The sequence below is a fragment of the Hydra viridissima genome, unplaced genomic scaffold (assembly GCF_058129835.1).
Source record: "Hydra viridissima isolate aposymbiotic clone 2 unplaced genomic scaffold, HvirCarnegie_v1 scaffold_2, whole genome shotgun sequence".
In the NCBI taxonomy this organism is placed as follows: domain Eukaryota; kingdom Metazoa; phylum Cnidaria; class Hydrozoa; order Anthoathecata; family Hydridae; genus Hydra; species Hydra viridissima.
The window spans coordinates 19430370-19442500 of record NW_028324301.1 but is presented as its reverse complement, the minus strand read 5'-3'; the positions used below and the strand labels follow the sequence as shown (position 1 = coordinate 19442500).

The following is a 12131-nucleotide window of genomic DNA, read 5'->3' as shown; positions in this document are numbered from 1 at the left end:
TAATTCTGAGAAATTAAAGAAAAAAGAATTATACAAAACCATTTGTACACAAATGAACAATAAAGTTGTCGGGAAGCGACCAGAACGTGCTGAAGATATAATAAAATGCCTAAAAAAGGAAATGATTTGAAAATGAAAGTTTGTAAGGAAAATATCTTCAACAGTTTTATGATCTTTTAACGGTTCATTCAAACTACATTTAAACTAACTTTATTTAGTTTTTTAAATTTTAAAATTTTAGTTCCAGCCCTGGTAGATATATTAATAAACATACTGTGAAAATCTGAAAACAAAAGCTTTAATAAAACTGAAGATATTTACGTTTTCCTGAGAAAAACAGTAAAATTTGAAAGTCTTAAAAATCACGTCAAAAAAAAAAATTTTAAAAGAAAAAGTTTTTTATCCCTTAGCAACTCCAAGCGTTGTTATGGAGTTGCTGACGAGTAAGAAATTGCATTAACGACAATAATTGTATTTTTTTTTTTACTTTTAAAGCACATAGTAAAAATATAATATGGACTTTGTACTTCAATGTTTAAAACAAAATTCAAAAAAAAATTTTTTTTCCCGATATTTAAGGTGGGTGTACCACAATCTAAAATGGCTTTTTCTGTTGCCGGTCCAATTTTAAACAAATACATGCCAATGATATATTATATATACTAGATGTCTAACTTCGATCCGAAATGTGAAGCCGTGGGAGCCATTTCTAATTCGGGCAAAAACGTGCATTTTTAACTTTTATTTCACACGTCGGATATAGTTTTTGCCCTTATTACAAATGGCGGATATAGTTTTTGCCCTTATTACAAATGGCGGATTCAATTTGTAAACAAAAAAAGCGGCCTCACTTTTCGTCCAATAAAATCCCGCAAGTTAGACATCTAGTATATATAATATATCATTGATACATGCAGAATGAAAACATAACTATGGATGCTCTTTGTTTTTTTAAGGGAATACTTTAATGAAATTAGAGATAAAAATTCTATCAAGTAGATGAAAATGTTTTTTTTTAAAAAAAGGAGAAAAATGCAGAAGAAAGCGTAAGGATTATTCAAGAAAGTAAACAAAAATGAAGATTGTTTTTTTAAATCGTTGTAGATTAATTCGCAGTTTAGCTGCATCCCAAAGTCAACACTTTTTGATGTTTTTAAACGTAGTACTAGTTTTAAACGCAAATTGTCTTCTTTAGGCCATATTTAACGGAGCAAAGTAAAGTAAAAGAAAGCGCTTTATTGCCAAAGTAATGTTTATGTCAGCTGTTGCCCATGCACGCTACGATCATATGAATCTTAAAAAACAATGCTTTGATAGAAAAATTGGTATCTGGTGGTTCGTTTATTAAGAACTAGTTCCAAAAAAAGACCTAAAGGAACGTTGGTAACAAAAAATATTTTCTTGTGTTCTTTTGAGTCTATTACTTCAAAAGAACACAAGAAAATGGTTTTGGAAAGCATAATTTTAGCAACAAAATCAATATTTCCTAAAAAGGTTACAAGCATAAAATGACTTATGTGCAATAAGATATTTTTGATGATGATAAAGATATGCTAGCAGAATAATCAAAAGATGGTAGGTCCATTCGATTCAACTAACAACCAACTAATATAATCAACAGTGTCTTGTACCCTGGAAGCAATCGAGTCAGCAACATCATTATTAGACTAAAGTATTTTTATACGTAACTCTTCACTTAAGTCCCAGTTAATAAAAAAAATATTGGTTTAGCTGATTTGTTGGCATTTAATCTGTTAAAATAAAAAAGTTGTTAAAAAAAAAAAAGGTTTGCCGACCCCTGTGTGACACCCTGTAAAAATTACAGGTTTCATTCTTCATACCAAAATCCTATTTATTTTATCAGGTTCTTTTCTGCAAGAAAAGTTTGTCCGAGTTATCTCGGGCGTGGAGGTTTTTGACAGATATAAGGGAACATGACAGATATAGGGGAACCTAGTAAGCATAATTTAAGCGTAGGATTTATATGAATATTATTTGTAAAACTTTATATTCAATTGGACAATTTTCATTTATTTCTTAAATAAAACCTTTAAATTATTTAATGTGTATCGTATTTTCAAAAAGGGAAAAAAATCCAATTGTATACCTTAATTTTCGGATGGAGGGAGCATTTTTTTAAAAAACTTTTTCCATTTTCATGTTTTTGTTTTTCAAATGAAAAACAAAAACATGAAAATGGAAAAAGTAATAATAAATGTAAACATTTTCTTTTTTTAATAATAAATGTAAACATTTTCTTTGAATACCGGTTTTAATACAATTATTCCGGTATTATGCTTCTATAATGCTGAAATATCCTTTTTTGATTTTCCTTCCGGTATTAAATTCCCTAAAGAAGGTAATAGAAATTCTTTAAAGTATTTTGAAAAAAAAAAAAGAAAAAAAGAGAACCCAGCGTCAATTAACAAAAACGAGTAAAGTTAAAAATAATTAAAACCAATAACAATTTGACTATTTAACACCATTTGTTTTTTTTTTTTTCAATTGCTACTATCCTCCTATTTAACCAATCTAAAAATAAATGATCTTTCGATTGGCCTGACAAATTTTCGGTTTATTTTTTTTTATTTTTGGTTGTTAAACATAAAATCAGGAGTTTAATTAAAAATTCCTATAAAATGAAAAAAAAAAAGGACTTAAAACATGCAATAATTTTTTTTTGGAAATTAGATTTTTTAGAGGAAAAAGGGGTACCGTAATTACGTTGGAAGAACGGGAGAGAATAATTCAAAACCTGTAAAGAAATTTCTATTTTATTATTTAAGATAAAAATCTAGTTGAAAAAATTTCTTTAACAAAAAAAGAAAAAAAAAAAAAAAATTATATAAAAGAAAAGAATGAGAAAAATATGTAAAAACAAGATGATGAAACTATATGATTGATTGAAACTATGTGATTACCTATTGATTCGTAGATAAAATCTTTTACTAACTTTTGTTTTGAATACAATTACAACTAAATGAATTATCTTTGTTCAGGTGTAAACTAGTTTTTTTTGTATATTACAACTTGTTGTACTAGACATCTTCAGTAAAACTATTATTTAAAATATTTTATAAAAAAAAAGTCAAAAACATCTATTATAAAACTATATTTAAAATATTTTATAAAAAAAAGTCAAAAACAGACTATTTAAATTTGTAAGAGAAAATACATACCAATCTATTATACTATACATTATGTTAGCTAACGGAAAATTAAATTCATTTACATACTTTTATATAAATATTAAACTTGATATATTTTGGCTAAAGAAACTTTTCTTTAATTTCAAAACTTATAAATTTGTCATAAAAAAAGAATTGGATTTCATTATAGTGCGACGTATACTCATTAAGGAGATATTTATTATAAGTTATTTGAAATTGTAAAAAGTTGAAAGTCAATTAAATCTGCCCAAAATATCGTTTTTTTTAAAAACTAATAATTTTCTTACGTGCCCAATGGTTCCAGCTTTCTTCTTCATTCTTCATTAAAATTTAAAAAACTTTCAACATTATAAAGCATGAAAATAAAAATCATTGGATAATTATTCTACTCTATAATATATTTACTATTAGGTATTATTACTTAACTACATTGTTAGAAAAATACATTTACTATTAAGTATTATTACTTAACTACATTGTTAGAAAAATAGATTATCAAAAAAATCCAAAAATAGATTATGATTAAGAAGATTTTGATAAAATCCTGATTAGAAAGACGGCCTTTTTGAAAAAAAAAAAACTTAATGTAAAAATTGTGCACAAGTAGCTTTGATGTTGCTTTCTAAGTCTGGAGAAAATAGAAGTAAACTGAGCTCTTTAATAAAGTTCTTGCAGGTGGGAAAAATGTCATCCTGTTCCTACAAAATCTAAACTCTTAGACCAATTTGTTTTGAAGCTTTGTAATGCATAAATTACTTCCCATGCATGCTTTCCTAATAGTTTCCGAGTTTGATTTTTCCTCCTCTATCATATGGTTTGATGACCTGAACAATTAATTTTTTTATTCAGTTCATCAGTTTTGAAAAAAAAAGTAAAAAAGTTAGTATACTGTTAATGTGAACAAAACATTTTATCGTTAACAATTTAAGTAAATTGTTAAGAAAAATTGAAATGTTATAAACAAATAGCTTGCTGGATTTTTTTTATAATAGTAGATCAAAGTAAATTGATTACCAAACATTGTTAAAGCAACTTTTCTCACTTGCAACTTGATGCAATTGTATTACTTTTCCCACTTGCAACGTGATGTAATTATATTACTTCTTTCACTTGCAACGTGATGTAATTAGATTACTTCTTTCACTTGCAACGTGGTTTAATTGTATTACTTTTCCCACTTGCAACGTGATGCAATTGTATTACTTCCTCTCTGAAATGCTTTCGCTATGAACCTTAAATTTTTATTAAGAAGATTGATCATGTGCTAGTTTTTATTCTGTGTAAGTTAGTTTTTATTCTGTGTAAGTTAGTTTTTATTCTTCATAAGTTAGTTTAGAATAAACTTCTAAATGTATTCTGATGTGAAAAAAATGTATTGATCAATTCAAGTTTAGAAAAAACAAGTTCTCCCAAAAACGCAGCCATAAATAGTTGCTCCCGTTTTTATCCTGGGTTTTCGCTTCAACCTACTTACATTAGAATAAATTTTTTGTTTGTTGTTATAAAAAAAATCTTTTTAAAAAAGCAAATAATGTTACCATAGTTTATCTACATAAAACAACTATTATACAATAAAAGGGTTTGTAAATATATTTATTTTGTAAAAATTGATTAAAAGATTCAAACAAAAATTAAAAGAATAGACTTATTCTATTGGTTAGTAAAACAATACCTAACAGCATAATTAAGATAATTATATCAGTTGAGTACATAGAACTTGCTCAATGGTTTTTATGCTGAATGTTATTGTTAGCACTACTTCTTAAATCTGATATCGTGTTTTTATAACTTGAAATTATAATAAATAGCAAACAGAATGACTATTGAAGCCTCTAACTTTACCAGCAACTCTGAAAAGACACCGATATTTGCCGCGAAGGTAATTTTTTATAATCATAAATACTTCCTATACTATTACCTTATTTCCTTAATTCATTAGAGTAGTTAGTTTATTTACAGATATTTAACCTAATTTATTAACACACTCTTGCTGATTATGTAAGTCAATGTTTTGTAGTCAGGTAAGTCTAAGTTTATCGATTTTTAAAGGTTAAGTTATAAGCTTTTTTCTTTCATATGCTTTTGAAGCTATAAAAATGCTACAAACATAATAAATAATGGTTCTAGTTATAAGATTTTTATGAAACTTTAAAGAAAATCAGCTGTTTTTTTCTTTGATTTTTTTTTCCAGACAAATATAAAATACTTATGTTATTAAAATACTTTATTGTTATTGGCATTTTTTTTCTTAAAAAAAATTTTTTTCAAGGCAGTCTTAAAAGTTTAAATGCAGTCATGCATCGAAATAATTTGAGCTTTTTTAACTGCTAATAACATTCCTTTTAACTGCTAGTATATTCTCCTGGGAAATTGTTTATGTTGTTAACCAAAACATCAACTGTTTTGCCATCATGCTAGAAAACAACCTTTTTTTTTTATCGTTTCCTTGTGTAATAATAAAAATGCAAAATTTTTGAAAACCATTGTCTTGATAACTTCGACTATTGGTTCAATATCCAAATTAAGAAAAGATTATTTTAAAAAAAGACGTTTTTAAAAAGAGTTTTAAATTTTACCAGAAAGCCATGATAAGTTGATCAATTTCTCAGAAAAATAAACATATAACTCAATATGCAAAAATTGCACTAAAGTTTTAAATATCTAATTTAAGAATTTAGTTAACGTAAGTGACCGATGAGCGGTACTAAATGCCAAAATGGTATACCTTTTTTAAAAAAAACATGCCGCGTTTACGACATCTATAAGCAACGCAGCAGTTAAAGTTTCAATTAAAATAATTTTTGCTTTGTGTCCGATTATTCAAAGATTGTAAAGCATCAGTAAACGAGACGAGATAAAACAACAAACGAGAAGCGCATGCGTTTGCATTTTTAGACATGTAAACAGCATTTTTCAAGTTCCTAAACGCAGACGTCACAAACCGACCAATTTATAAAAAAAATCTAAATTTTCTTATTATGTTGCAAGTTCCTAATAATATTTTGTAATTAAAAATGGTAAGAAGATAATTAAAACTATTATATTTTGCAAAAAATCTCACAGAATCTTTAAATAGAGTGTATAGCAGCAAAGGTAGAGGGTGAATGATAGAGTAAAACATCTCTTAGTTCAGTTGAGATGGAAACAATTAAATTCTGTATGTAAATTATTACACGTTTAAAGATGTTTTTTCTATTAAGAGTTAATTCCACTGTTTTGTTCTGGATTTACTTGAAATCAATGAAATGAAATTAAAATACTCCATCGTTCGAACAATTAAAAACCATATCTTCTTATGATGGAAGGGTTATGCAAATAGATTGCTAAAAAACGCAATAAATCTAAAATAAAGAACGAGTAAATAATGTCGCGTTCGTTTTTCTCTCTAAAAAACCTGAGAGAAACGTTTCACAAAGAAGTAAGTCTAAGTGTTTTTTTTGTTGTTGTTGTTTTTATAGATACACGTTATTTGACTCGATCAGTTTATAAAAATAAAAATTTAATTTGTAGTTTTCGGTTTTTAGTTTCGTTTCCATCATCGTCGTCATAAATGTGAAATCACTATGCTCTTTTTAGAGATCAACAGTTCACCACGGAAGTGCACTTTCTCTAACTTCATCTAAGTTCGTGCAGCGTCTACGAAACCCTAGAAAACGCTCAAAGCCAGAAGATGTTCAAGTAGGCGATGAAATAACGTTTTTATACGATAAAAAGCGTGTCAGTGGAACAGTGCGTTATATTGGAAAAACTGATTTTAGCACTGGAGTCTGGTGTGGAGTCGAAATTGAAGAGAGTAACGGTAAAAACAACGGCACTGTTAAGGGCTGCAAATACTTCGAATGTGCTGAAAACCACGGAATTTTTATTCGCTTGCAAAAAGTAAAAATCGTGCCTAAGTATACCGAAAGTACACCTAATGTTTCTGAGGGTAATATATTGAACACAGAATCGGTAAGTGTGGATGATCTTGGTGATGACAAAAACATGATGATTGCCTTAAGAGGTTTTTCATCGCGAAGTAAAGAAAAAAATACAGAGTCAAACAGGAATCATGTGCTAAACTTTAACTTAAAATTGGATGCTTTAAAAGATTCCTCAAATCCAACGTCACAGAGCAGTAGTGATTCAGGCATTGGATCTCCTCTTCAGAGCATCCCGTTAGAATCAAGCACACCTAAAAATAATAACGAAGTTGTAAAGAATAACTATGGAAACGTTGTAGTTTCTTCCTATATTACTCCCGCCCCCAAAAAAGCAATATTTGTTGGCTCGTTCGATGAACTGGATGAAGATCAGTTGAAATATCAAGAAGAATTCTTAATGAACAATAAAAACCACTCTCCAAACCATTCAATTGAAATTTCCGGCATTGAGAACTTTGATAGAGAGAAATTGGAGAAATTTATCGAAGGAAAGTTTAATATTATGAACGAATTGTCTGTCGAAAACTCACAAACTGAAGATCATTTTAACAACAAGAATAGTTTTAAGAGAAGTGATTCAATATCGTCAAAAATACCTCGCAAAGTTTCCACTCCGAAAAGTGACGAGGTTGATTACAAACCAGTTGATAGAAAAACTTCTACAACTGAAAAATTAACAAACTCTACCGAAATCTCTTCTTCTAAAGAACAAAGGTCTCAAAGCAAGCAAAAAGCAGAAAGAGGAAGTATTCTTTTAGGCAAATCATATTTCTCTAAACAGTTTTCTAAACCAGTTGTGAAAAGCACTAAAGTAGAAACCGTGCAACCATCAAAAACTGAAGGTATTGTTTTTTTATTTACCGTTTTTAAGTTTACCGTTTCTTATTCACCATTTAATATAACAAACTGAAGCAAGAGTATTTGATGTATTTAATAGAGACTAAAAAAATTGACGCTATTTAAATCATGATTCAAGGTTTTTTGAATCATGATGATTTGTGAATCAAAATGTTTCAAAATATGAACTGCACCTGCCTAGCGCATGCAAATTTATCAAGTAAAAACTTAATCGTTTTTGGGCATCACTTCTGCATCGGATTTTAATTTGGTGAGATTTGAAAAAAGAGTAAAGCGTGATAAGAATGAGTGAAAGGAGAAATTTTATTGATCGACTAAAACGCCGAAATATGAAAAAAATTAGATCGGTCGGAAAAGCATTAGGAATGAATGCATTTTTTATTGGTGAGTTAATTTGACCACTTCTGTTTGGTATATTTGTTTGCTAATTTTGAAAGTTTTTGTCAACATTTGTCAAAGCAATCTCGCCAATTGTATTTTAACATTTGAGAGTTAAAAACCTCTTCGCTCGTACTTGCTCAAAATTTGAAGCGATCATTAACCTTGATGTGCCAAAAAAAAAAAAAGATTATATTTTTTAAAAAGGGAATCACTCACATTCTTCTTAGATAAAAACTTTTGGATTTTTTTTTTAATCTGAATTCCACAGATTTTATCACTGTCAAAAATTTAAATTGAATTATGTCACAATTAAAAAATCCATCTCGTATTTAGAGTAGATAATCACCCATTGCCATTTTATAGAAAACTTAAATGAGAGACAAGTGGTATGGCTTACAAGCTCTTCGGAAAAATATGTTGTTATCGACAATCTTATAAAAAAAGTACGGCAATTTTTTTAATGAAACTCAAATCGAGTTTAAAGTTTAATACAGAGAAAATTCTACTCAGCACCTACATTTCTTTAAAAGAACTTCTTTTGTTACAAGTACGTGCTGAAAAATACTCGGTTAAGAGCATTATGCTTTAAAATGCTTTGAAAAGTTTTTGGTTGAGCAAGACCAATTGCTTTAAATGTACGCTGAAAGTTGTTTATGTACAGTGAATCAATTCATCTGTCAAAATTACATTCGTCTTAAAAAATTCTCTATTATAGCATTTTATTTCTAAACGCTAGACTAGTAAATCTAATCAAACTTAAAAGATCTTTAAACTTGATCTATTATTTAACCTAAAATAAATAGTATTGTATTCTTAATATTTTGTTGCACAGGAGAAAATGATGCTGCACTTGTCATGAGCAATGCCAATGTTCTTATTCAAGCGGATTGTAATGAACCAGCTAAATTAAAAACCAATAACTCTTCTTCACGTCATGCTACGGATGTTACAAAAAATATTCATGATGGGAAAGCTACGGAGAAGAAGGGGAAAACATCAAAGATCGCTACCAAACAAAATTTATCTTCGGATAGTAGAGAAAAAAAATCAAAAATTGATGAGTTAATCGATAACCTTCAAAATCAATTGAAAGAACGGAATGAGAGAATCAATCAACTTGAAGTGTCGTTGAACAGTAGTCACCTAATAAAGCAGGGAAGTGTTCAAAGTGATCTTAGCGCTCAAATTGCAACGAAAAATGACGTCATTGCAACGTTACGTAGTAAAATTGACGCTAATAAAATTCTTTGCGAAAAATCAAATCAAAGTTTTGTCGGATTGAGTATTGCATTTCAGTACTATATCGTACAGGTAAAACTTTCTCAAATATTAATCCAAAACATCTTATTATGAGAATAAGCAAAAGTGTGGAGGTATTTGGTTGAGTTTATTTAGTATCACTATTTTTAGAATGACCGTGTGAAAACCAAATTGAAAGAATGTTTAGATGAAAAGAATTTTTTGCTGAAAAAGAATGAAGAATATGAAGGTTGTAAAAGGAAGCAAGAGGAAAGGATTAATGAGATGAATAATATGTTAGGTACGCAAAGACCCCGAATATTGTTAACTATTTTTAACATTTCATCTGAGTTACAAGTAATAAATTTCCTGCAACTTTTTATTTCAGCAAAAGAAAAAGCAAAGTCGAACGAGTTACAGAATTCTCGGCTGTTGTTGGAAGCTGAGCATGAGTCAGAGATACTTAATTTGCATAAGGAATACGGTGAAAAAATGGCCAATTTAACGTCAGCGCACCAAGTACAAACAGAAAAGCAAGTTCAAACAGGTTTAATTCATTTTCTGTGAGCGTGTATATTTTTTCTAAAAGTTAAGGTCCCGTTCACTTTTACTTTTTTTTAAACAAGTTAAATTAACTATAATTTAAGATATTAATGGAATTTTTTTTTATAAATGCTATATTCGCAACTGAATTTGTTCTAAATAAACTTTTTTTAGCAAACGAAGAGCTTCATAGGCAAGTTGAAAAATTAAAACTGAATTACGAAATTGAGGTAATCTTGAAAAGATACATTTTGATAAAAACTTTATCGAGATTCCTTACTGTTAAATTTTATTTTTAATTATTATCTCTTATTTAGATTCGCCGGCTGAAAGAGTTTTATAAGAATGAAATAGACACGTTAAAAGAGAGAGAAAGCATTATTTTGAAGCAGAAAACTGATGACCGTATATAATCTGTTTTTGATAAGAATATTTATATTCTTGTTTTTATTTTGTTGTCATTTTTTTTTTTTTTGTTGCATTTATAGTCATAGATTTTTTAAATCTTTTATAGTGAGGTCCAATGAAAATTCTCTTAAGGCTAAGCATGGTATTGAAGTTAAAGACTTAGAGGTAGGGTTTGCATGTAGTCAGTTATATTACTATAAAACTCTACTTTTTGTAAAATTAGTACTAACACGTTGTTCTCTATCGTTGTACTTTTATTTACTTGGTGTCAGGTAAAAGTGTTCAACTTAAAACAAGAAAATATAGTATTGCAAAACCGACTAGCACAAATAACAAAAGACACTGAAAAGGATTCAGCAATGCAGGTTTTAAGTTCGCTTTTTTTTTTTAAATTTAATATTATCTTTATATTTGTTTTAAAAAAGTTTATTTTGAATATCATTTTTAGGTAAAATAAATCGTGATATATTTTTCTTTGCTTTTAAGGCATTAATTATTCCTTATAAACAGTTACCTGCTGAGCTTGATAGTCTAAAAGCTGTTCTTGAACTAAAAACAGAAGAGCTAAAATCTCTTCGCCTTAAAAACATGGATTTACAGAGAAAGGTTTATTTAAATAATTTTTTTTGTTTATTTTATAAATAAAAATGTAACAAAAAAAAAGTTTGGGATTTAAAATTCAATATAACTATATGTAGAGATATATATCTATATATATAAAGGTTGAGCAATATTACGAACTTCAAGTAAAGTTTGATTTGGTTGATCAAGAAAATCAATCTTTGAAAGAAACGTTAAAACAGAAAGCTGTTTTGGAAAAGTAACACTTTTTGTAATTTTTAATTTCTAGTTTATTTATCATTTATACCATTATTTTAGAAACTTATTCCTTTTTATTTTTATTTTATTTTAGAAGTATATCTTTTGAAAGAGACGCTTTATTAGAAAAATTTGAGCAAGAACACCGCAAAGTATCTCGATTATCTATGGAAAATGAGGAACTCATGTGGCGCGCTTCAAACTCAGATCTCAGCTATAGCTCACCAAACATTTTTGAAGCTGTAGAAGAAGAAGATTCACCAGTATTTCTTAAGAACTCTGCATCATTTTCAACAATAACTCCTACCAGAGCATCTACTTTCTCCCAAAAAGATATCAACAAACGTCCTAAAAGAAATTCACTTTACGATCTTTCTAGTTTTAAAAAGTGAAAACAATTAAAACTTTGTTTTTATTTTTAGATTTAGGTATCTTAAATATTTCCAGCCAATATTTTGAAGTGTTTTTTCTTTCGAAGTTTCCTCAGAGCAAGCAATCTTTTTGTAAATTAATCAGTTAATAAATAATTTAACCGAATTGTTTAAAACTTCAAAAATAACAAAATGAATTTGATGGTTGATAAAACTGAAAATGATGGGGACGGGGACGTATGAACAGCAGGCGCGGATCCAGGAATTTATAACTGTGTGGCCAAACGTTATTTTTTAAATTAAAATTTCGATAAAAAATCGATATTTTAATATTTTTTCACAGCATTTATTGATCGATTAAAACGTCGGTAATGTATAATAAGAATTGTTGTGGCCATGGCAGGAATTTCTATAGCCAA

The 12131-nt window shown here is 28.3% G+C and overlaps 1 protein-coding gene across 12 annotated transcripts; it reads left to right on the top strand.

The window, feature by feature from the left end:
* The first annotated feature begins 4883 nt into the window (after positions 1-4883).
* On the top strand, positions 4884-11794 carry LOC145196331 (uncharacterized). Of its 12 annotated transcripts, XM_090079285.1 has the most exons (13): positions 6076-6187; positions 6371-6588; positions 6747-7935; positions 9165-9643; positions 9743-9872; positions 9960-10118; positions 10289-10344; positions 10432-10519; positions 10629-10687; positions 10795-10887; positions 11009-11128; positions 11245-11342; positions 11436-11794. In XM_090079285.1, exons 2-13 carry the CDS (start codon positions 6535-6537, stop codon positions 11731-11733), a joined length of 2823 nt encoding a protein of 940 aa, XP_089935411.1. In that variant the 5' UTR covers positions 6076-6187; positions 6371-6534; the 3' UTR covers positions 11734-11794. The 12 variants fall into 12 exon arrangements, with proteins under 12 accessions (XP_079929691.2, XP_079929697.2, XP_089935415.1 ...); XM_080073565.2 differs by lacking the exons at positions 6076-6187; positions 6371-6588 and adding an exon at positions 4884-5049; XM_080073571.2 differs by lacking the exons at positions 6076-6187; positions 6371-6588 and adding an exon at positions 4888-5049 and having other exon boundaries at positions 11033-11128.
* The last annotated feature ends 337 nt before the right edge of the window (positions 11795-12131 follow it).

What these genes read in the sequence shown, in the direction of transcription:
- LOC145196331 (XM_080073565.2), top strand. Translation starts at nt 4,987, where the DNA reads ATGACTATTGAAGCCTCTAACTTTACCAGCAACTCTGAAAAGACACCG. An exon ending in AGAAAAGCAAGTTCAAACAG is followed by an intron (nt 10,119 to 10,288) that starts GTTTAATTCATT and finishes AACTTTTTTTAG; the next exon opens with CAAACGAAGAGCTTCATAGG. An exon ending in GAAGCAGAAAACTGATGACC is followed by an intron (nt 10,520 to 10,628) that starts GTATATAATCTG and finishes AATCTTTTATAG; the next exon opens with TGAGGTCCAATGAAAATTCT.